This window comes from Lygodium microphyllum, chromosome 16 (genome assembly GCF_053477565.2).
Source record: "Lygodium microphyllum isolate KBCC chromosome 16, Lygodium_microphyllum_v1.1.10, whole genome shotgun sequence".
NCBI classification, from domain to species: Eukaryota; Viridiplantae; Streptophyta; class Polypodiopsida; order Schizaeales; family Lygodiaceae; genus Lygodium; species Lygodium microphyllum.
Genome location: NC_141150.1, coordinates 21,647,866 through 21,674,257, shown reverse-complemented (window position 1 = coordinate 21,674,257; position 26,392 = coordinate 21,647,866). Strand labels below are relative to the sequence as shown.

The 26,392-nt window shown below is 41.6% G+C and overlaps 1 protein-coding gene across 1 annotated transcript; it reads right to left on the bottom strand.

The window, feature by feature from the left end:
- Positions 1-691: 691 nt before the first annotated feature.
- LOC148022610 (cyclin-dependent kinase C-2-like) lies at positions 692-14,599 on the bottom strand. Its single transcript, XM_087695564.1, has 12 exons — positions 14,197-14,599; positions 5,134-5,215; positions 4,175-4,265; positions 3,906-3,935; positions 3,694-3,803; positions 3,502-3,574; positions 2,887-3,007; positions 2,677-2,794; positions 2,396-2,535; positions 2,257-2,314; positions 1,934-2,004; positions 692-1,844 (listed from the first exon to the last, which is right to left on the bottom strand). Exons 1-12 carry the CDS (start codon positions 14,304-14,306, stop codon positions 1,325-1,327), a joined length of 1,524 nt encoding a protein of 507 aa, XP_087551690.1. The 5' UTR covers positions 14,307-14,599; the 3' UTR covers positions 692-1,324.
- Positions 14,600-26,392: the final 11,793 nt, after the last annotated feature.

Sequence of the window (26,392 nt, the reverse complement as noted above, 5' to 3'; positions counted from 1 at the left end):
GGGGATAATTTTAAACAAGGCCACAGAGATCAACAAAGCTGATCATCTATGTCCTAAGAGACAGGATTAAGTCTGACCATGGACAAGTCCATGGCATCTTTATGTATTTCCATACCCATGACATCAATGAGGACATATTCACCATGCCTCAAATGGCCCGTGAAGGCAATCCTTATATGATATACAACTCCCTACTCAAGTCAATTTCTCCCCACAAATCCTGTGGCCCCCTAGCACCTTGTACTCTGTCATGACATGTATGTACATGTACCCCATTATTGACTATAACTGTTATCCATCCAGAGTAATCTAGCACGCTCTTACCAATCTCAGAATTTTAAGATGCAGCTTAGTTAACTTTTCCTTTCTGTTGTCTGATTGATGTGCATCAGAATCCTGGCAATGCCTATGCAGGGTCTCATGGGCCACTTTGGACTCTCTTTAGGTACGTCAATAAAACCCCCACACACCCCAGCACACCCCCCCCCCCCCCCCCTTTCTCTCTCTCTCTCTCTCTCTCTCTCTCTCTCTGTTGACAAATTTTACAAGTCAACTTGCTGACAAAATTTACTACTGCCTAGGCAAACCTTCAAAATAACGAACTCACCATCAGTTGCGAATACCTTAAAAGTTAAGACTTTAAAACTAAGCTTAAATTTTATTTCCACAATTTTTTGAAACCCAATAAAGGTAAATGGAAGTATGTAAAGCTCCTTCAATGTAATCAAAGGCTTGACACCATATACATACAGGCCAAGAGCACAGTTTTGCTGACCACAAAAACCTGAAGGCAAAGGACCATTATAGACAGGCAAAGACCATCAACAGCAAAGCATGTAAAGTCTCTTTAGTATCATTAAGCTAGACTCCAAGATTCTGCTGAAAAACCCAAAGGCTTTCAGAGTAATTATATACAGGCGTTAATGACCATTTATGGATATAGATCTAGTGTTACAGTAACTCTTACATTCATGCTATTCTGCATGTTGCAAAGTCATAAGGATACCATCTGCCAAACAATCTGTAATTCAGTTATCTAATCCTGTACATTGTCACCAATTGCTTGAACAAATGCAACTTGAATATGACTGAGAAGCCAAGCAAGCAAACAGAACAACTACTGGCATTTTGAGTTGCATTGTACATAGTTTGCCTACTCTGGCAGTGCATGGGCCACCACAAGCACTAGGATATGTAAACATGCTAGCTCAATTAGAAAATGGCAAAGTTACTTCGTTGCCTGTAACCTGGGAGTTGTTCTTCCAATCTAGTAGCACAATGAAGCATTCAGATTAGGATCCCCATAGCTTGCTTGCTGTAACTGCTATCCATACTGCTGTGACCGCCCAGTACCAGGCAAATTGGAGCCCCTGCCTCCACCAGCTCCAGAATAGGAACCACCTTGTGCATATCCGCCAGAACTCCCGCCTGCATAGCCAGTTCCTCGAACCATCTGATTGCCCACTGGAGGTGGTCCATAGCCGCCTCCTTGTGCTGGACCATATCCACCACCCTGCCCTCCACGAGTTTGATTGTAATTTCCTCCTGGACCTCCATGTGGTGGACGCCCTCCCTGTGAAAACCTGTTTTGAGGACCATTAGGAACCCTTTGACCTACATACAGATGGTTTGGACCAGACATAACTGGGCCTGCATTATGCACAGGCTGGCTGGGTCCAGGCCTTGAAGGCATGTGTCCCTGCTGCGGCTGCTGTATTGGGGGCAACCGACTATGCTGCTGTGGGTGTTGTGTCTTCTGCCGCTTAGCCATTTCTTCTTGCTGCCTTTGTTGTTGACGCTTTTTCTTGGTTTGGAACTCGTGAGATGCTTCATACTTGGGCAAGCTGACAATCAGAATGCATGTATCAGTATGAGCCACACTATTGGATGATGTGATCCAAAAATGATTACAAAACTCGTTTAAGTCAATTACCTGCCGGGCTGACAAGGTAGGGGATCGTTCCAAAAGTACTCAGCATCCAGTGCATCTTTGGCTGTTATCCTCTGTTGTTGAGAAGAATGAAACGTTATCACACAGCAGCATCTTATGGCCAGAACACAAGAATAGAAAGCCATGTCCTGACACACCCCCCCTGCCCCCCCAAAACACTGCCCCAAAAAAAAAGAACCCAGCACCACCACCATCTTTCTATTTTTTTTCTTTCAAAAAGTATGGTGCTATGATGTTCATATCACATCAGTAGCCATAACCTATTGAAAGAAGACACTTTTGTGGATCTAAGTTGCTGAAAGAACCTTAGATGGATCCAAAGTCAAAAGGGAATCCACCAAATCAAGGGCATGCCTGTCAAAACTGTAAGAAAGTAGAAATGCTTCAGCAACTAATTGAAGCAAACAATTTAATAAAAGATCAAGTTGTAAGGAGGGCACCCACTGTTTGAATACTTCTCTCACTCGTCTTTTCATATTTCTCTCAGGTTTGAACTGAAGGTACCAGGGCATTTTTGACACTCCTGGCCATACCGTCTCATCAGGAGATCCACAGAGCTCAAAAATCTTGCTAAGCTGCTCAGCCTGCAACACAGAGAAAAGAAAGCCTTCAACTTGGTCCAATGATTTTGCAATGTGCATAGATGCATCATGCAATGTCTGCATACATCATCCTATCTCCATCACTACCAAATCATCAAATGGAGGGAGGAGTGCAATGCATACCTCATTCTTTCCAGGTAGAATGGGTTTCCCATGGAGAAGTTCTGCAAATATACAGCCAACTGACCACATGTCCACAGCAGGTCCATACTTGGTTGATCCCAGTAACAGTTCTGGAGGTCTATTTTGTGATGATCCTTAGTTCTCTTAACTGTCTAGGATGAAGTATTAGGCTAGACTGAAAATGTAAGAAATTGCAGATGCAAATTGTACCTGTACCAAAGTGTAATAACACGATTTGTTAACTTCGCATTGTGATCTCCAGTAAATGACCTTGCCAACCCAAAATCCGCAAGCTTCAGAATGCCATTGTTGTCAATCAGAAGATTGGAGCCTGCATTAGAGTGGAATTGTTATGGAAATAGTTGCACATAATAAAGTCTTAAAGAACTCCAAAACCAAGTTCTGATAAGAGCTTATTTGTTCAAGTAAGGGCTTTTGAAACTTTAACTCTCATGCAGATGGCAGTTCATAAATAAGCTTTGACTCATAAAGCCTTGCACCAAGAGGGCACTCACACATGCTACCACAAACATACGATTGAGGCCAGTTAACTTTGCATCTACAACTACTGGCATGAACCATGTTAAAATAGGTGATGAATCAAAGAAATGGCTATAAGTTAGCAGCCATTTCCTTAAGTCCGATTACTAGGTACCACTAACCCTGGCCTAAAAGCCCAATCCAATCAAACTAACACCTTGAGCAGATTCATTTCAAGAACAAAAACTAAACTTTTAAGAATCAATTTGAACTCACAGTTCTGATGTGACCTATGAAAGAAATGCAATAAGTACATCAAACCAACATTCTAGGTACAAGTCACACCTTTTATGTCTCGATGCAGAACCTGATTGACGTGACAGTAGTGAAGCCCAGTTAGTAGTTGCCTCATGTAACACTGCATCAGGATAAATGGTTACACAAACCAAGAATGAGGTACACATGTACATACATAAAGCCTGCAACACTTCTTTTCACAACAAACATCCATTGCTATTAGAAGCCATTGATACACACCTTCACTTGTGGCACTGTGAATCTCATCCCAGGACGATCTGACAAACCTGTCAAGTCATGGTCCATATACTCAAATACCATGTAAATGCTACCTTTGTATTTGTTGCCTTCTGCAGGGCAAAAGTTGCCAATGCACACTTCAGCTTCATTCATGGAATGTCTGAAATATCCAATCTAACAGTTGTGCAAAAAAACTATAGGCAAGTATAAACCTGTCCTTCCTTGCTCATCTCTTTCTGGACCTGCACAAAAGTCAAGATACTGCAATTCTTAAAAAACCATCATTTACATGGAAAAAAAATTAGCTTTTGATTTAGAAAAAGCAATGGTTTAGATGCAATATCATGCCCCTCTCCCTCAGACAAAAGACAGGCTCACATCAAAAATCGGAAAAAGAAACAAGAAAGATTATTGCACGCCTTAGTACATTTCTTACAGATCAGGAAAACCAAACTTATAAACAGTCGTAACATCACGTTACCTGGAGACGTGACTATCTCTTTTAGCTTAATGACATTATCATGCTGCAATTTCTTTAAAATCTTGATCTCCCGAATTGCTGTAATTGGGAACTGCATAAATACGAATACCATTGATGATTAGCACTTGCAGGTTATGAGCAAACAAACTCCAATTACGAACTGGCAAGTTCACAAGATCGCAGATCTCTTTTACTCGTTACACTTCAGGAAGTCTCACAAAGATAAGCTAGAGAGACACCATGGTCATAAAGCATGATCAAGAACAAGAGAGGAAATAGAGTGCACACACATGTGAGAGAGTAATAGAGCGCACACACGAGTGATAGAGACAGACAAACAGAGAGAGAGAGAGAGAAATAGAGATGAGTCGATGCAATGTAAAATATCCCCCGGCCATAGTGAGGCTTATGCTTCTGCTAGTTATGTTATTACAATACTATTTTTATGATCTGCTACATAGGCTGTGACTGGGACAGGTCAAATTAGGAAATGCTCAAATGTCAACGTCAGCACTTACTGATTATACATAAGGGAACAAGAGTGGGTGTATTAGGAGCTATCTTCACATGGGAGACCTAGTTAGGATAAAGAAGCCAGTATTTTTTATGCTTACAATAATCTGCTTCAATGCAAGCCATTGATTAATGAATTTATGGTGCACTACATTTTGCTGTTCACAACTCACACGTCTTCCATGTCCAGCAAAAGGAATGTCTAAAAGCGACTTTATTCATAAGCATTTAACAATGCCAGCATTCCTTTCAAATTTTGAAACCTTAGCCTGCAAACATTCCAAACTAAATGAGAACGTTCCCCAAGGTGCTTCATCCCCAAACCCCAATTATTGCATTATCTACTGCTAGAATTATAAAACCATAACAGAAGATCATACTTTACTATAATCACAACAACGAGATGTCTTCATCTCACCCATAATGAAGTAAACATAAGCACCTACCCCTTCTCTTTCATTGTCCATCCTCACTTTCTTAAGCGCAACAATTTCTCCTGTTGCAATCTCTTTTGCCATATATACTTGGCTGTCATATTCAATGCCCAAAAAATTTTATCAGAATCCAAGTGCCAAGAAAATCCAAGAGTGTGTAATCATTTTTGAAGCTAAGTTCTATGAAAATTCAAGAAAGTGTATATCATTTTTCAAACTCTAAGATCAAATAATGAATTGACATCAAAAACGGAAAGTCAAACTGCTGTCCCTCTCAATTATTCATTTTGATTCCAATAAAGAGTTGCTACCAAGTTACTTTAACATGTTCACTAAGAACAAGAAAATTGATGTTTGACTTGCAAACTACATAATCACATAAGATTATAGTATGTCCAAACAAGACTATTGCAAAGAGAGAACTATGAAGAGAGAACTATGGTAGAGAATTAAGATGCAAAGCTTAAGACTGTTGCTGCATTGAATTACTGAAAATAGAAGATAAGTCCTTTGCAAACAGCAGAGTCACAGGAAGACATTTCTAGAAAAAACAGAAAGAACACTCATCAGAACATTACGGGTGAAATATGAATCACAACAGCAGCAAATTTGCCTATTTGGGAATAGATTTTGTCCCCTCTTTTGGGCCCAACCAGTGTTTTGAGAAGATGGAGCCACCAGGATCCTACATGTAATGCAGCAGAGAGCACATGCCAGCTACATCCACATTGTACAGATGTTGCCATGTTAGGACCAACCTAAGCAAAAGCCAGCACTGTCACTTTGTAGCAAACATGTGTTGTGGGCCCAATTCAATCAGACACTTTCAATCATCACACAAGCAATAGAAAAGCACAAAGACAAGAAACAACAATGAAGTGAATGTAGTGAGAAATCACAACCACAAACACACAAGACCCTCTCTTTAGCTAAAAAGCCAAGTGCAAGTGTGAAGTGGATCAGATCAACAAAAGTGAAAGACTTAACACAATCCAATGCAGGTTGGCCAAAAACACAAGCCCAAAAGGCTCAAAAACAACAAGTAAGAGAAGCCATGGCCGTAGGAGTACCAACCAAATGACACCAGCAGAAATCAAAATGCAAGTTTCCAACTTTTTGGAGCAGGGAAATCAAGCCTCCCAACTCAAGAAACAAGTCCCCAACTAATTGATAGGTCTCCAATGTTGAGAAACCATAACATTCAGTATTGTTTCCCTCCTCCATTTCTATTCTTGATTTCCATTTACAGCCCCAAAAAAGGCTTTATGTGCGCCTTCAGATAGGGTCGGGGCACCACCCAAGAGACTTCAATGGGCGACACTCTAGACAGTCTACCCCTGTACATATGGCACTGGCACTGACTTCACCCATTCCACTGATCCCACATTCATTCCTTCCGACCTTCTGTCACTCTCTTCCTCTCCAATGCTGCTCACAGCCCACCTGGAGGGTATTGCAGTTCGTGGTCTACATCTCCATACATCTACCACCCTATCTTCCATACCTTCCAGGCTGTGTTTTGGGCTACAAATTCTCTTCCTCCACCTAGTGAGCATCTCCACCATCTAGCATCATATTGTACCTACGTTTTTGACTGCAGATTCTTTTCCTCCACCTGGCCACCATCATCTCCATTTGGTGTCAACAAGCACTTGCATTTTTTATTCCAAATCACCTCTCTAGTTTGCTTTCACAATAGACATTTCTTGACATGGTATCAAAGCCAAAGACGCTCAAAGGAGCAAGAAGATCCTTTGCATCAAAGAAGGCACAGACAGGTTGCTGGTTTAATATTACATTTTGATCACATCAGTACCATAGCTTCTCCCCTGACAAATGAAAAGTCCACTAGGTGTTCCTGTTGTGGCAAGAACGGTCGTACCATCGAAAACTATCAACTTTGACCTTCATTCCACACCCCACCAAAGTATATGCGACCAAGCACTCCTTGTGCCACATCTCCCTTGAGAAACCATATCATTCAATATTGTTTTCCTCCATTTTTATTTTTGGTTTCCATTTACAGCCCTAAAAAGGTTTTTTGGGCACCACCCAAGAGACTTCAATGGGTGACAATGTCACGAGGACGTGAAAATTTGATGCTTCGCTTATGATTAATTGACATTTGATTAAAGGATTAATCAAATGTGCAATTAAAATATGCACGTGTTACACATGTGAGGTGCAAGCTACTTTTTCACAGTTGAAGGCCGAAGGACCTTGTGAAAAAGTCAAAGGCAAAAGTTGTAACAAGTTACACTTGTTAGATTCTAGGTGAATTGTGGTGTTAGTTTGCCCCTAGGACCATTAATTGGCCATTAAGTGTCAGTGGTGAGGGACTAGGCATTAATTGACGGATTAATGCTTGTCCAAGGGTCAATTAATGCATGGGACCACTTTGAGATGCAAATGGCCTAGCCAATTAATTTTTGGATGGGCAAGGTCAATTTTCTGGGCATGGATTAAGGGCTGAATTAATTTTCAGAATTAATTAATTCTAAAAATTAATTAAATGGCGAAAATTTGCTAAAAATGGATTAAGAAAGCTGCCACTTGGCAAAACTTTCCCATGCAAGTGGGGGAAAGGCTAAATAGGGCTGAAGGGAGAGGGAAATCTCGGATTTTCATTTTGGAGCTGTTGGGAAGAGGTGTTGGACTGTTGCTGCCAACTTTTGGGGCCATTTCCCAGCCATTGGAGATCATTTTGGTGATGGAGATTGCATATTCTTGACCTTGAGAAGCTGGCAACAATTGCTGCTAATGCACTTTCTCCTGAAGATCACAATCTCTAATGCTCCTATTGTTGTTGGTGCATCCGTTTGGGGCTGGTACAGCAGGGCAGAAGCAGATTTTGATCAGTTCTTCGCGACAAATCTCAAAATTTTCTCTCTACAGCATTCTCTCATCTCCTTCGGCCTATGCTCAGCCATTCTTAGCAATTCTTAGCCATTCAGAGATCTCAGCCATTTTTGGTGGGCTGATCTGTAATTTCTGCAGTAAACCCTAATTTACAGCAGAAATTAGGGTTTAGCAATCACCTTGGGATCCGTGCCAGAGATTGAAGGCTCAAGGGATTGAAATCAACAGCTGATAATTGAGGATTATCAAAGGATTTCACGAGCCAACCCATCCCGAATTGATTTGGGGCAGCATTTGGCCAGCCAAGGGTCAAATTGGAGAAGAAGTCCTGGGTGAATCAAGGGGCAAATGACCCAAAAGGCTTGCTGGTCATTTATGACAGCAAGAGCAATTGGTTAGCAGGAGGAGATTAAAGAATCTCAAATTGTACTCCTTCCAATTGAATGAAAGTTAAAGAAATACCGCAAGGGGCGCCAGTTTTGGGGCCAACAGGAAATCTACTGTCCAAGAATGTTATGGTAAAGTATGTATTTCATTTTATGTGCATTTATTTATTGCTGTAATTAACTCTTAAATCAGGTTATCACCACCCATTCCAAGAAGGAAGGCTGGTTTCAAACACTCTAGACAATCTATGCCTATATATATGGCACTAACTTCACCCATTCCACCAATTACACATTCATTCCTTTCAGTGCTCTCTCTCTCTCTCTCTCTCTCTCTCTCTCTCTCTCTCTCTCTCTCTCGCTCACACCCCACCTAAAAGACACTACAATTCATAGTCTACATCCTATTAAGAATCTAGTTAACTCATATGTGAGTCTATTCTATGCTTCATATTATTAGGAATTTATTGCTGGCCGACCAGCTGCCATTTTTGGCATATTTTGAGCCTATTTATTCAATGGCTTCTCCTCTCATTCAATCATCATCATTCTCCAGGTGGTCTTCCTGTTGGAGAGAGGAGACACTGCAGTGCCCACACAACCAATGACTCACTATTGTACGCATCATTCTGGTGTTTGGTATATAGATTCCATTTCCTACGCACATCCTTGAGTTCCCTTCTTTGGCAATGTTATTTTGTTCTCTTCTGTCTTGTGTGCAGCAATTTATTTCGGCACTTGTCTATTCTTCCATTGCTGCACGACTCTTGACATGGTATCAAATGGCAAGATCTAGGTTCATGCTATGATTTTTTTGTTCATTACAAGTCTTTCTTCCCCCTGTTGATTAGGCCTGCGTTTTTCAGACCAGCAACCTGCGCTTACAGCCTAGATTTCAGCCTGCAATCATCAATTTGCTGCATTACATACTCCACCAGCCTGCATTTTTTGTTTTCTACCCCTAACTATGGCTGGCAACTGTTTAAACAAGCCATTTTTGCTGTTTTTGACAGTTTATGCTTGTATTTTCTTCATTTTGCAGCAATTTGCCTTCATTTTTTATTAAATTTTTTGTTACATTGCATGTGAACTCTCACTTTGTGAAGTCTTTGCTATTGGTTTAGCTATCTTCCCTCTTTCTATACCTTCTCCTCTCCAGATGGCTCCTCCTGCACTTCTACAAATGGTTAGTTACATGGACCTGACTATCTTACATGGAGTGCTCTAATGAAAGCTTGGTTTGTGCAAAAGCGGATTTGGTACATCCTTTCCCTCTTCCCAAAGATTTTTATGAGGACAACCATGAGAAAGCTATGCTTACATGGGATTCGAATGATACAAGTGCGCATTCTACACTGCTTCGACGTATTTCTACAGAAGTTCTCGCGGTGGTTACCTCTTGTAGGACATCCCCAAGGATATGGTTGAACCTTCAGCTGTTGTACGAGGCACCTTCCCCCATGCGTGTTGTGCCTCTTTATGGACAGCTTCAGCAGATGAAGTTTAAGTCCAAGGACACCATTCAGTCATTTTTGCTCCATGTTACACAAGTACAAGACCAGCTTCGACACATGCAATCTGCCCTTCTAGAGGCACATCTAGGGGGTATTAAAAGATGACGTACCAACGAGACAGTAGGGTTTGCGGGGAGAAACACAGAGTGAACTCAACAAACAGGAAGAAGAGAAGAGGAGAGAATAGAAACTCTGATGAATGGAATGATGAAGTTCTAAATCATGGAGTGAATGTGATACAAGGGAACAAGGGTGCCATAGCACAAGGAAGATGATGAAAACAGCCACGAACCACGAACTACAATGTTCTTCAAAAGAGATGTGAGGATAGTGGAGAGGCTAAAGAGAAGAGGTGACGGACTGAATGAATCAGCCGTAAGGAATGAATGAGAGAGTGGCCTATAAATAGGCACAATCAGTCTAGAATGGCGCCCCTTTTTGGGGTTGCAAACCCTAACACAAACCCTAAACACAAAGATGCAAACTGCGAGTGAAGGGTGAAGGGTTTCTCAACACCCCCTCTTAGGCCCAAAAAGGGGAACGAGAAGAGTGAGGTGGAGATGCAATGCTACATGCTGAAGAATGCTCATGTAACAAGTGTCACTTGGACAGTATCCCTCATGGGAAAATTGTTCACTTGCCCAAGCGCCCTATTACAAAGAAGAAGAAATCATGCAATGCATAGCAGGAATGTCAGACTTTGTGTGGTGCCGAGAACCATAAGGATATGCCCGTACTCGATCTCGGGAGATGGCTCCATGCTAACCAAGGGACAAAGAAAATCCACCCTGTAATCTGAGAATATCACCTAGAAGGAGACCTTTGAAGATAATCAGGAGACAGGATAAGCTGTAGAATCCGAAACTCAACCTCGAGGGAGAAGTCACCAGCTCCGTGATTCCATGCTGGAAGGAATACAATGCCTAGCAACCAAGTCACTGTTGAAGACGCAAGGGCCCAGATCTAGGTAGATCCTCCAAATCCTAGGTATGAGTAGAGGAAATGACTGCTCAAAGAAGAGCCACTCCTTGAAAGTGAGGTAGTAGTGTGAGAAGAACCTCATGGCACAGAGGGTTCCTCACTGAATCGGAAGAAGTAGGAGTAGGAGTAGGAGCCCCCTGTGAAGCCGAAGAAGAACAAGAATCCCAATCTGAGAGAGAAAGGAAATCCAACTACTCATGGCTCACGAACTCCGAAGCATCTGATGACGAAGGAAGCGCCGCGAATCGTGCCGAAGAAGGTATCTGAGGCTCGGAAGAAAAAGCCGAAAAGCACCCAGAAGTGGCCTTGCGAACTTGAGTGGAAGAGGGTGGGGAAGAAGGAGACTTAGGATGAGCCAAGGGTGGGAAACAGTCGCAAACTCTCATTGGAGTAGACTGTGAAGGAGATGTGGGCCATGGAAGCCACTGTACCCAAAAGTAGGTGGGGAAAATCTCCGCGCAATGGGGTGGTCTCCAAGAGGGCTTATCGCCTTGTAAGGTCTTAGAGCCTCTGTGTGCTCGAAAGAACTTAGTGCGCATCGGTTGTGACTTATTGCCTTGAGCATAATACTTTAATAACCAATGCAGAACAATCTCTGTGGCCCAGAAAGAAGAGATGGCACAAGAAGTGCCAGGTGGGAGACGTATATACTTCAGGGGATGGGGAGCAAAGGTCAAAATCGACAATCATCAATGAAATGACCGTTCGTGCCGCAGTGGTAGCACCCAGTAGAAGGGCAATCTGTTGGTGGAGACGCCATAGTACTAGTGTGGCAAACTGGAGAAGGAAGGGTGGGAGGGGAAAAAATGATATCTCCCAATGCGCAACAAAAATGATAGAGAAATCAAATATTGATGCCGAACCCGCCACTGATCTTTGACTTCTCTAATGAGGAGAATCTTTGTGGGAAAACGCAACTAAGGAAGGTTGGATCTAATGCAAACGACAGTGCAGAAGAGAGAAATACTAAAAACGCAAGTGAGGAGAGAAAAAGACTAAAAACGCAGGTGAGGTGGAGGCGGCAGCAGAAGCCTTGAATGCAGGCTGGAAAACAACAAACGCAAGAGGGAGCAACCGCCAGTTAGGGTATTGATGCAACAGAAGAACAAAAGAAGTGGATGTCGAATCCTCCACCGGTCTTTGCCTTCACTAAAGTGGAGAATCTTTGCCGTTGTTAGAGCAGATCCAGCTCTGATACCAGGTCAAAAGATGACGTACTAGCAAGACAAGAGGAACACGGAGTGAACTTGGCAAACAGGGAGAAGAGAAAAGAAGAGAGAAGAAACTTTGATGAATGGAATGATGAAGTTCTAAATCATGGAGTCAATGTGATACAAGGGAACAAGGGTAACGTAGCACAAGGAAGATAATAACGACAGCCACGAACCACGAACCGCAATGTTCTCCTGAAGGGATGTAAGGATAGTGGAGAGACCGAAGAGAAGAGGTGACGGACTGAATGAATTAGCCGTAAGCAATGAATGAGTGAGTGGCCTATAAATAGGCACAACCAATCTAGGATGGCGCTCCTTTTTGGGGCTACAAACCCTAAATCAAAACGCAAAACGCAAAAGCGCAAATTTGCAAACTACGGGTGAAGGGTGAAGGGTTTCTCAAAGGGGATACGGTACTCTACAAGCTCCTCCATGAGTTTAATGGAGTGGCGAATGCTTTGAGGGCGCAAACATCCTCTACACTTGTAAGCTTTACACATATGTCCTCGATACTGCTTAAGCATGAGACATCTTTGCGTTTACAGGGAAGGTTCTCATCTCATTATGGCAATTCCAGTGAGACCTTGACAACTTCAGAGAGGGGTGATAAGAACAAGAAGTCGAAGGCCTAGTGTTATCATTGTGGTAAAAAGGGTCACTTGCGGAAGTATTGTAAGGAGTTAGCAACCTCACGGAAGAAGAAGAAGAAGTAGGATACGGGATCCTCCGATGTGTCATCCTCTTTCTCAAACTCCAACTCCGATCCTCCGACCAAGAAAAAGTCTGCGACGTGGAAGGGATCCACTTCTTCAAACAGCAAGAAGGGCTTGATTGCCCCTTCCTCTACTACTTTCTAGTCCAAGTAATGCCACCATCTCTTACAACTCTCCGATGCCAAAGAGGAAGTGTGAGAGGGTGGTGAAAATGGGCCAACTGAGTCTCATCTATACAAGTAACAAATGCGCAAGTTCCAAAAGGGACATTCCTTACACATCAACCAAAGTTTGATAGATTCAAATCCTAAAGCTAAGATTGATATCAATCATGATGGACTATTCTTTGATAGCAAGGGGGATCAGCTCCTAGTCATGTATTTCCGGTATTAAATTTAGTGTTTTCGTCCGCCAAGGATGAGAAAAAGAAGCATTGAATCTGTTCACATATACTTCACTTGGCCGCCCGTCACACTATGGAAGCTAGCCATACCCGAAGTCATCACCTCAACCACAAGATGTGAAACACCCAATGCCATTTTGACCTCTAAGGGAAAACTTTGGTGGTCTTGGCCGAAGGTGGGGAATCCATGGTCACGTATATTTAGAGGTATTTTGGCAAGAAAATCTTGTATGCTACTGCGAGACATTGTTAACAAACACAAAGATTTGTTATGACTCTTTTCTATTTTCAGAAGCTGGTACAATCAACATTGACCTCAGATTCTCTCTGAGGCACCTTGGTGGTTGCTTGATCACCCACTACTTGGATATCCATGGTTCAACTCTATGGTTCTTTATTGTATATGATTATCATTGTATCATTCTATTGTATCAGATCACCCATGATATGAGAGAGGGTGTTAGCAATCTAGTCAGTTCATGTGTGAGTCTGGGCTATGCTTGATATTACTAGGTAATTTGGGTGTTCTATAATGGTCATTTCAGCTAACATGGCTGCTATGGTTGCAATCACTACAACAATAGACAAGCAGGAATGATTTTTTTCCGCCATTCTAATTTAACTCCTGGCTACACTCTACCTTATTTTGACTAATAAGCAACATTAGCTGCTGCTATGATTGCACTAGTGCGAGCATGTATGGCGATAAATAATCTTCAGACATGATATTATTTTCTGTAATTTAACAGATGAATTTCACATTTGCTGCTATGTTTGCAATCACTGCAATCATAAATAAGAACAAACTGATTTTATTCTACCATCAGTATCATGGTTTCCTTTTTACATTCTAATCAATAAGTCTGATATCGGCTATAGTTGCAATCACTGCAAGGGCACAAAAGCATACATAGTTTTTCTCGAACATTGTTCCTTTTTCAACGGCTATACAGTAAGGCCACCGTTGCCTTGGGAAGTTCCAAAAACAGAATCAAAAATGTTTACCCGTAAGTTCCTTCTCCAATTTGCTCGAGCTTCTCGAATACGTTGACGCTCCTGGATCCCCAGGATGGCGACTCTTCAAGGTTGAGCTGCCCTGGTGCAGCAACCGCCATATCCGGAGTTCGACGCTCTCGGCGAAGGGGAAGCCGTTCGTTGATGGATGAGAAGCCCTAATCCTACGCGTCTAGTGATAGAGAACGCGGCAGCGAAATCACTGACGAGCCCCAAGCCAGTGCGTCCTGTAGTTAGGAGAACGCAGCAGCGAGATCGCTGTCATCGGCCTGTGCGTCCTTTCTTAACGACTAAGGGAGGGTCTGGCGACGATGGCCGCAGGAGGAAATTCCGACAGCAATTACAACGGAACACAGCTATATGGCCTTTAGGGTAAAGGGGCAAATACAGTCTCAAATTTTTCTTTTTATAACGCGCATTACCTAAATTTTCAGACGTGCAACTTAAGGATGCCTTTTTTATTTATTTGCTTTCTCGTTTTTGTATTACACTTAGGCTGGGTTCACATGGGGGGTGCAGAAGTGGATGGTTGCGGAATGCATTTGAATGCATTTCCGGGTGGATAAGCTTCAAAAGTATCCTTGTGTTTGGCCTTGAGTTCACACGACATAGGCGGAAGAGACTTTTTTTAATGTTCCGTCGCCCTTATGTTCTCATGATGGTAGTGGAAGATTCAAGATTTTTCATTTGGCAGAAGTATGCAATTTGTGAAGATATGAAAATTTAAGATTAAGCCGCATGGTGGATTTCAACTTGCAAACATGGTTGAAAAACAAAAATAATCATAACATTGATCTGGAACATAGTGGAAAAATACATGAAGTATACATTTTCTTTCAGATGGACCATGAGGATGTCTGACTTTCCGAAATGCTATTAGCAAAGACTTAATGTGCTTTTTTCCTTGCATATTCTCTATACATTGATTTTGCAATATTGTTGCACCGATTAGCCTCAAGACCAAAGTCACTTGATATAGCTCCACCACCACCTTCGTCACTCTTTATGCTCGCTCCATTGCATCTTCTACTTGGATGGGATGAATTGCTTGTATCTCAACCATTGAGTTTGTTGCTATTCTTTGATCCTCTTCCATTGAGCTAACAGGTTGAAAGCTTGCATCAACCTCACATACCCATTCCATGTCAAAAGAGTCACCATGGCATATGCAAATATTATGTAACACAAGACAAGCAACTACAAGATCTAGCGTGTGAGGTAAATCCATGTCACATCTCTTCAAGAATGTGTAAAACCTTGCCTTTAACATACCAAAAGCTTGCTCCACTCTCATTCTTATACTAGATTGTATAATTTTCAATTATGTTTCATGTGTGATAAGCCTTATTGCATCCTTTCACTACAAGGATACAGAGATATAGCTACGATGCTTTCCGACGCAAAATAGCGGCGTCGCAAATAGCAACGATGCTCAAATGAAAAAATACGGGCCCAAACCCAAGCGCGTTATTTTGCGCAATTGAACGAAAGAGAGAGCGAAAGGGAGAGCGAACTCCATCTTGCATTTGAGAGGAAGAGGGAGAGGGAGAGAAAGAGAGAAAGAGGGAGAAGGAAAGCTTCTCACCGTCGCCACTGCCATTTGCAAAGAAGAGGAGGAAGTGTACGGAGGGCGAAGAGGAGCCGCCGAATCCATCCTCGAGCCTTTGCGGTGAGTGCATTGTTCCTTCTTGTTTTGTTTTTGTTTTTTCTCCTTTTCTTTTACTTATTTTTGTTAAAAATCATGTGTATTGAGAGAGGGAGAGGAAGAGAGAAAAAGGAAAGAAGGAACGAGAGAGAGAGGAAGAGAGAGAGAGAGGGAGGGAGAGATTGTTGTTATTGTTATTGTTGTTTTATTTCTTCTTTTCTTTTTTTCTTGTTTGTTGTTGTTGTGGTAGTAGTAGTGGTAGTGGTGGTAGTGGTAGTGGTAGTTACTGTTTAATTTCTTATTTTCTTGTTTGTTGTTGTTGTGGTAGTCGTAGTAGTAGTAGTAGTGGTGGTGATAGTGATAGTAGTAGTTGTTGTTTAATTTCTTCTCTTCTTGTTTGTTATTGTTGTGGTAGTCGTAATCCTGGTCGTAGTTATCGTAGTCATGATTGTAGTAGTAGTAATAGTAATTTTCTTGTTTGTTGTTGTTGTAGTAGTAGTAGTTTTTTTTTCTTTTCTTATTTATTGTTGTTTAGTTTTCTTGTTTGTAGTAGTAGTAGTAGTAGTAGTAGTTTTTTCTTATTTTCTTGTTTATTGTTATTGTAGTAGTAGTTGTTATTGTTGTTGTTGTTGTTGTTTTTTCTTCTTTTCTTGTTTGTTGTTGTGGTAGCTGTAGTTGTAGTGGTTTGTTGTTGTGGTAGTCGTAGTCGTAATTGTAGTAGTAGTACTAGTAGTAGTAATAACAGTTTTCATGTTTGTTGTTGTTGTAGTAGTAGTAGTTTTTTTTTATTTTCTTGTTTATTGTTGTTTAGTTTTCTTGTTTGTTGTAGTAGTAGTAGTTTTTTCTTTTTTTCTTGTTTGTTGTTATTGTAGTAGTAGTAGTTGTTGTTGTTGTTGTTGTTTTTTCTTCTTTTCTTGTTTATTATAGTGGTAATGGTAGTGGTTTGTTATTGTGGTAGTCGTAGTCGTAGTCATGGTGGTAGTGGTTTTCTTATTTATAGTAGTAGTAGTAGTAGTAGTTTTTTTTTCTTGTTTATTGTTGTTTAGTTTTTTTGTTTGTTGTTGTTGTAGTAGTAGTGATAGTAGTAGTAGTTTTTTCTTCTTTTCTTGTTTGTTGTTGTTGTAGTAGTTGTTTTTTTTTTCTTCTTTTCTTATTTATTATAATGGTAGTGGTAGTGGTAGTAGTAGAGAGAGAGAGATGTTTTGTTAAAGGAAATGAGAAAGGGAGAGGAAGAGAAAAATGAAGAAGGAACGAGAGAGGGGGAATAAACATACAACATAATAAAGAAATAGAAAAAGAGAGAGAGATGGAAGGAGAGAAGACAATGAATGGATAAAAAACAAAGAGAGAGTGGTGGCGAGGTCCGGTGCAATACCACGAGACGGGAAACACTCCGACATACGTTAATTTGTGGGTGGGTGGAGACTTTACATACGTTAATTTTGCTGAGTTACAAGAAAAGAAATCCCTTCTCAAACAATTTAAAAAAGAAAAAAGAATTATAACAAAAACAAATTGTTTGTCGTAATGTAGACCAAATGGAAAATGACAAAGGTCGTGATGTTCAAGATCGCAAGGTGCATCTTAATCAGTGTGTCCCATGTCCTTGCTCTCAATGTAAGCTAGCAATTAGACAAAAATGTCAATTGTTTATAGAACACGTACGATGCTTCGACGAGTTTCAATCTAAGATCATTGATCAGGCGATCTCAGATTTTGAGCAAACTATAAGAAAAGTGTATATCAATCATGCATTGTATTTGCAAGCTAATTGAATACCATATACAAAAACATTGGGTGTGGCTGGCAAATTTTCTATCCAAGGAGATGACATCTTGTCCCAAGAAGGAGTGCACCCTTTGCGGCCAGTTAGAAGAGTTCGTGGCCATGCGATGGATGGAGTGCCTGAGCCAATTCACCACTTTGAAGGTACTACCCAATCTATACCATCAATACCAAAGGAGGCAGGCAGCCTTTCAGACTTACCTATAATCTTGGAGCCTGAGATGGAGGCAATGATCGATGCATTGATGCCCATGGATGTCGAGACTTCTGATCCGCTTAGAGAGGAAGCACCCATACCATTATATGATGGGTGCTGAGTATCTCACTTGAAGATACTACTTACACTCCTAAGTGTGCAAGCAAAATATGGGTGAAGCGATGCGAGTGTGACCATATTTGTGCTTTTTCAAGGTGTTTTATGATTTTTTTTCAGGTTATTGAAGTATCATATATTACAACTTACAAATACCATGTATGAGTCTCATGATGATGCGCGACATGTTTTACGAAAGCTTGGCATGGAGTACAACAGCGTCCATGCATGTATCAATAATTGCATACTGTTTTCAGGAGAATACAAGACTATGGAGACATGTCCAAAGTGTGGTGCTCATAGGTATCGATAGGACTTACAAGGGCAAACCATCCCTAAAAAAGTTCTTAGACACTTTTCGCTTATCCCCCGCATATGCCACATGTTTCGTACATTCGACATAGCGAGCTTGACAACGTGGCATGCATAGAATAGGTCCACAGATGGAGTTCAACGAATATCAGTGAATTCACATACATGGAGTCACATTGACTCTACCTTCCCAGGCTTTGCCTGAGACCCACTTATAGATTAACCACTTGTTGGATCCCATGCATATTTTCAAGAACGTAGACAGCTTGCTATGGGACCACATCATAGGAAAGAGAGACATTGTAGGGGCACGAATGGATTTGAAGGAGGTAGGCAAGATGGAGGCGCTTTGGCCGCAATTGAGTGTTGATGGTTGCTTGCAACTACCTCGCGCTCCTTGGATTTTGTCCACTAAAGAAGAGCATATTGTAAAGCAAATAGTCAAATCTATCCGCAGTCCAACGAGTATGATGCGCTCTCTTAGGTCCGTGCTTTGTGCAACAACAAGCTCGGCCAGAAGGTAGCATGACTGAAGGTTGGTTGGTGTCTGAGGCGCTAGTGCATATTTCACAATGGTTACCAACGGTGGATTCAGATAATAGTAAGCTATAGTCGCTGAAGGACGATGATAGACTGAGCGGAGATGTGTGTTGAGATATCGAGCTCCACTTGTGATATGCTAGGGTGACCGTTGTGCATTTATGTCACCGACTTGTTAGCTACAGATGAGGTTGGTACACCGCCCATGAATAATAGCTAAATGACAGCTATCCTTATCTACTCCAGTTCATGGCTCAGTTAGTATGCCACCTTAGTTAGTTGAGTTTGGTTTTGAGACCCATATATAGGGTTCTTCTATTTCTCTGTACTAGAGTTATTTTTGGCTTACACAACTAAGAAGATGAAAATTGTTTTCAGTCTCCACCTTTGTGTATATTCCCTCATTGTGTAAGTGATAAAGCTACAAGTGAGACTCCTTCCTTTTCTCCCACAATCTTGACATGGTATCAAAGCCTAGTTCGTGGTAAGGAGCTCAAGAAAGAAAACCAAGTTCGCAGTGTTCTAGTAAGAGGACCAGTGTTGCTTTCATTTTTCGAGTTTGGGAGCAAGTCTTTGCAGCAGGTAGCATAGCCGGAAAGTGCAAGAGTGCATTGTCTCAGATTGAGATGCCCTTCGCGATGTAGCAAGAGGGCAGTATATGCTACAGGGAAGGGCTTTAGTTGTCGGTTGCCCTGTTTTTTTTATTCGAGGCCATTTGGGGGCCTGTTTTGGAGGCAAAAGTTTTTCGCACGCACTCAGGAAAAGGCCCTGTTTTTTGCTGTGCAACCACTGTTCTACAGGTCGGTGAAAAGTTACCGTAGAAATTGCATCGTATGCCTGTGTGCAGAGACATTGGGAGTTACAGAATCATCCTTGTTGCTTGTTGATGCAAAATCATCATTAGGAAGTGACTGTGTGGTCAAATACCACTTTCATAAGTTTTGCAGATTTGCCCTTGTGAGGTTGAAGCTGTGTTTTTTGCAGTGACAGAATTTTTTGCAGTGTTCTGTAATGGCATCTGATTCTCTTTCACAGATTGTCACTGAAAAGCTTGACAAGAACAACTTCCAAGCATTGAAGTTTAGAATGACGAATTTTCTCATGGGAAAAGGATATTGGGAATTTATTGCATGAAATGAAGAATAACAAGTTTTTCCCGATGTTTCCAATCAACAACAAATGCAGACATTTAAAGGATGATATGAGAGAGCCAAAAAAGTTATATGTTGGCTGTCTATCAGTATTTCAGACTCTATGATTGTGCATATTCAGGATGCAAGTATGCCAAAGGAGGCATGGGATACTTTGTAAAAAATGTATAGCACAAATACGCAAGCCAGGAAAATACAGCTCAAGCAAGAGTTGCACAATGTGCAAAGAGAAAGTATGAGCATCAATGACTACCACATGAAGGTGAAGAAGATTGCAGATGCACTTGCTTTCATTGGGTCGCCAGTGGAAGATGATGATTTAGTTTCTGTGACCTTGAATGGTCTAGGAAAGCTTTGCACCATAGAACTTTGAACAAGTGTGGGGGAGTCAGTTTCGAACATCCATTTCTGTTCGTGAAAGATTTCTTGATTTTGAGGAGTTGATTGCTCTTCTAATTTCTGAGGAGCAGAGAAATGGTGGTGCATCTTCTTCAGGAGGAACTTTAAAAGAAGCTGTCTTCTACTCAAATGCTGGAAGAGGTAGAGGTAGAGGTAGAGGAGGCCGTGGTAGAAATCAGAATATGCAGCAAACTCAAGAAAACCAGTCCTATGGAGGAGGACATGGTAACTCTAGAGGCAGGGGGAGCCAAAGAGGTCGTGGTGGATGGCAAAGAGGGCAAAATGAAAACAGCAATGTTGAATGCTACTACTGTGGTAAAATGGGTCATATGGCTAAAGACTGCTATAAAAAGCAGAATGACATCATGAATGGAAAATTGCAAAAAGGAAATTATGCATCTTCTAGTAGACAGGGTGATGACAGAAATGAGCATTTGTTTATGGTGCAGCACATGACCAATTCTGTGACAAGTGCAGAAGAAAGCAACGATGTGTGGTATGTTGACTCAGGTGCATCAAACCACATGACAGGTCATGCAGAATGGATACAGGATGCAAGGAAAATGGAAAAACCAGGATTTGTGGAGACTGGTGATGGTACTGCACATTCTATTGTGCAGATTGGAAAAATTCATTTGTCTATGCAGGATGGCAAAAAGAAATACCTGTCAGATGTATTTCATGTCCCGAATATCACCAAGAACCTGGTTTTTGTTGGTCAAATGGTTGAGCAGGGCTTGCAGGTCAGATTTAATCCTCATGGATGCTTTGTCGATCATATAAAAAATTAAAGGTCGCTTGATAGCAAAAGGAAAGAAGAAGGGCAGAATGTTTACGTTGGATGCAGACATGCCTGAATTGAGTGCAGCAATGTTTGCACATGGGATCGGTGTAGTTGCAGATATTGATATCTGGCATAAACGCATTGGTCATATTAATGTACAGCGACTTAAATCAATGCAAGTCCAAAATATTGTTGCAGGATTGGCTAAATTCAAGGTTGCAAAAATGCATAAGGTATGTGAAGCCTGTCAATTTGGAAAGCAGGCAAGGAAACCATTTCCTGGACATGTTCAAGAGAGTAAGAAGCCATTGGAATTAATCCACTCTGATGTGTGGACTACTAAAGCTGCATCTATTGGAGGCTGTCATTATTTTGTCACTTTTATTGATGACTATAGCAGAAAAGTTTGGGTGTATTTTATGAAAAAGAAAAGTGAAGTTTTTGGGCATTTCAAAACTCTTAAAGCTATGGTTGAAAAAGAAACAGGGTTGCAAATAAAATGCCTAAGGTCAGATGGAGGGGGAGAGTACCTCTCAAATGAGTTTGCAAGGTTCTTGCAGGAGTATGGCATAAAGCAGCAATATTCATGTACTCATACCCCACAACAAAATGGGATTGCAGAAAGAAAAACAGGCATATTGGAGAGGTATCTCGTGCCATGCTCAATGAAAAAGACCTGCGAGATTTTTACTGGGCTGAGGCAGTTGCTACAACAGTCTACATAATGAACATGACTCCCATTGCAGCAATACATGGCATGACTCCAGAGGAGAGGTATACTGGTAGGAAGCCAGATATTTCTTATTTGAAAATTTTTGGATGCATTGCCTATGTTCATGTGCCAGATGAGTTGAGATCCAAGTTGGATCCAAAAGCTGAGAAGTGCATCTTTATTGGTTACTCTCTGCAGGCAGAAAGGGTATAGATGCTATAACCCTTCTACTCATAAGTTTACAGTGATGAGCAGAGATGTTATTTTTGATGAGATGAGTAGCTGGTATAAACCAATAAATGTGATTGATAATGTAGATGCACAAAATGGTAATGCTGCACAGAATTCACAGCAGCAGTCACAAGATATTAGTAGACCTGGAGTGTCCTCTAGCAGTGGTTCACATTCTTCGCCATGGACAGGCAGATTGAGATCAGGAGAATCTTCTCAAAGAAATGCAGATAGTGGTATGCAGGTTTCACGAAAAGGAAAGGAGAAGGTAGATCAGCCCATGTTTGATGTGAATGCAGGTCACTCTTATGTGGATGGTGAATCCAGTGGCTCAGAACAGAGCATTGATGATGAGTTGGGTATTCCTTCTATTGTTACACCTGGAGTAAGGAAGACCAGGGATGTTTTGAGAGCACCTGGGAGTGAATCTACTTTGTGCAGGTCTACCAGAGCTAGGTATCTTGTGGATAGGCTGAAATATGATGGATTTACAGCCATTCACTATGCCTATATGGTCAAAGTGATACACGAACCAGAACCCACTTTTTTTTAGCAAGCCATGGGAAAAGAAAAATAGGAGAAAGCCATGGATGAAGAAATAGATGCCTTGGAAGCAAATGCTACATGGGAATTGGTACCTTTACCTAAAGATAAGAATGCAATTGGTTGTAAGTGGGTTTATAAGGTGAAGCACAATGCAGATGGTTCTGTGAACAGATACAAGGCAAGATTAGTAGTCAAGGGGTATGCACAAACATATGGCATTGATTATGAAGAAACATTCAGTCCGATTGCAAGGATAGCAACCGTAAGAGCAGTCATTGCTATGGCTGTATCAAAAGGATGGTCTTTACATCAGATAGATGTAAAGAATGCCTTCTTGCATGGTAATTTGTAAGAAGAGGTCTATATGGAGTAGCCACTAGGTTATGTGCATGCTATTCATCCTGAGTTTGTTTGCAGGTTGAAGAAAGCCTTGTATGGCTTGAAGCAAGCACCTAGAGCATGGTCTGACAAGATAGGACAGTATCTTGTTACTATTGGCTTTCAGATTTCCAAGGCAGATTTCTCACTTTATGTGAGAAAAACAAAGAAAGGTATTATGCAACTTGTCATTTATGTTGATGATTTGATTATGACAGGTGATAGTGATGAAGATATCCTTCATGTGAAAATGCTATTGAAATAGAAGTTTGAGATGAAGGATTTGGGAGAGCTGCGTTATTTCTTGGGCATTGAGGTGATTAGATCACCAAGTGGGATACGGCTCTTGCAGAGGCAGTATGGATTGGACATGCTATCCAAATATGGGATGATAGGCTGTAAGCCTATTTCAGTTCCTTTGGAGCAGAATGTGAAGCTGAGCGCAGATGCAGGTGAGCTTCTAGAAGACCCTACTATGTACAGACGCATAGTAGGAAGTTTGATTTATATGACTATTACCAGGCTAGATTTGAGCTATGCTGTTGGATTGGTAAGTCAGTTTATGCAGGCTCCAAGGAAACTGCATTTGGATGCGGCTAGACGCATACTCAGGTATGTGAAGTCCACATTGCAATATGGACTATTTTATGAGACTGGGGCTCAGATACAGTTGCATGGATAACTGATGCTGATTGGGCTGGTAGTATTTCTGATAGACGATCTACCAGTGGATATGTGTTCTCTTTTGGGAGTGCTGCAGTCACTTGAAGCAGCAAGAAATAGCCTATAGTTGCCTTGTCGAGCACAAACGCTGAGTACAGGGGTGCAATAATGGCTGCATGTGAGGTAGCTTGGTTGCATAAGCTACTTTATGATATGCATCAGCATACAGATGGGCCAGTTGTCATTTATTGTGACAACATGAGCAGCATACACTTGGCAAATAACCCAGTCTATCATGCTAGAATAAATCACATTGAGGTGCATTATCACTATGTGCGGGAGAGGGTTTTACTAGGTCTTATTGATCTAGTTTATGTCGGCACAGAGGATCAGGTAGTTGACATATTCACGAAGGCATTGGGCGCAGAGAAGCTGTGTAAGTTCAGAGACCTGCTTGGTGTGCAGGAATTGGGATTGAGCTCGAGGGGGAGTGTTGAGATATCGGGCTCCACTCGTGATATGCTAGGGTGACCGTTGTGCATTTATGTCACCGACTTGTTAGCTGCAGATGAGGTTGGTACACTGCCCATGAATAATAGCTAGATGACATCTATCCTTATCTACTCTAGTTCGTGGCTCAGTTAGTATGCCACCTTAGTTAGTTGAGTTTGGTTTTGAGACCCAGATAGGGTTCTTCTATTTCTCTATACTAGAGTTCTTTTTAGCTTACACAACTAAGAAGAGGAAAACAGTTTTCAGCCTCCACCTTTGTGTGTATTCTCCCATTGTGTAAGTGAGAAAGCTACAAGTGAGACTCCTTCCTTCTCTCCCACAATCTTGACAATGTGGTGGTTGGAAATGGGATAGAAAGAAGAATGGATGCTGCAATGGAGGAGACAGTGAATCGCTTTTGTATGTTGCACCATGCCTCTATGGAGACGTGGCTCGCTAGGTACCAGCAAGCTAGGAAAGATCAAGAGGAAGCGCGATCTGAATTTCGACGTAGTACGCACCATTGACCGATTCAATATCCTAAGGGCATGGAGGAGATGCCGCGGTTTATGTCAACGCGATGGTTGCATGGAGCTTTGACTGTAGTGTCTCGCGAAGGGGCGGAGGTCTCAATTGAGGAGTGGGAATTCTCGAGAAGATGTAGTCCAAAGGTGATGATGTATTTAGGGTTTGTCGTGTCTATATTTTATATGAGACAAATAATTGAGTGTTTCAATATACATTACAAATATATATTGCATCATGGTCGCACGAACAATATTTTCGCGTGGAGCGTATTGACAAAATGCGCTCCACAACAGATTGTGGTATCATGGCAAGGTTTGAGCAAGAGAGCCGACGATGAGCAACAGATCCAAACACAGTTATAGATGAGATGGAGTATTTTGAAAACTTGCAAAGTATTGTCACGGTGGATTACCGTAGCTTCTCCATGATCCTATTTGATGTGCAATGGTTCAAAGTGATACTTGAAGGAGCTGGAGCAACAATTCGACGAGGTCCATCTGAATTTCTCGAAATAGATTCCGAAAAAAAATGGATGGATTTGCGCGACATGTTTGTGTTGCCGGCCCATTGTGAACAGATGCATGAACTCATGTGTTTTTTAATTGTATTACAACATGGTACATGTCACAATAGTTAAATCTCTCTTGTACGTGATTGTGGACATGTAATTTTCTATCCAAATCCCTGACAACCTCGATGGTGGTACGTTATACCTTCAGCTCCCCGAAGTGCGAGAGTATATGATCAAAGCGATATTCCGAGCATAGATGAGGACAATATGTAAACAGAGGGGTCGATATTGCAAGGGGTGGAGGCCACTGAAAGCTTGGAGCATGTAGAGGAGCTAGCATCAATGATGGAAATACAAGAGTCCGATAATTCTTTGAGAACGAGGTGGACTCATCCTTTTGTAATGACATGTCTGTCGACCTTTCAGTGTATGCGGAGTTGTGTCAGGAGATTGACATGGGACCATAGGGTACTTCATACTTGGAGCATCCACCTACTCAATTCGTTAATGAATTGCTTATAAAGATACATAAGATATGCATTTTAAGTAAGATCATTTTTTTAAGATTTATATTACTATGCTTTGTATGATTTATATTGCTTATGCTAACATCATTTTTTTTTTTGTTCAAGTGACCTTTGTGGATATTTAGATAATCAGGATGAGTCGAGGGATGAGCGACAAGGAGCTATAGGAAATCTTCACATGTATGTCTCCAGATCAGATGGCGAGATTTAGAGATATGGCGGACCAGGAGTTGTCTCAGACACCATCATGCCGCTGTATTAGATTTACTTCGGTACGCTCTGATGCTTCAATTTCTAGTAGACGAGGTCGACGCTCCAGACTTGGGCCAGACAGAGGGAGTGGTTCAAGGGGATGCTGCTGAGATCTGGATATAATGAGCTCGCGGTTGACTTGGGATACATGTGCTACTCCATGCTCTCGTGGCGGTTTGAGAGAGCATGGCTCAGGTGGTTGCTGTGGAGGTACCGACGCAGTGTCTCCATTTTGTTGTTCTGCTGGAGTTGCGTTACCTCTGTGATTTGTCACACTTATGGGGACGGCTACTCCAGTCACTTCGGCTTTTGCTTAGCGGTTCGCAAGTGGCACCCCTATGGGTGCTACTCCGAGAGATACTACCCCGGTAGGTACACTAGATGTACAGGGGTCTCCTGGATATGCCTAGGAGCATGA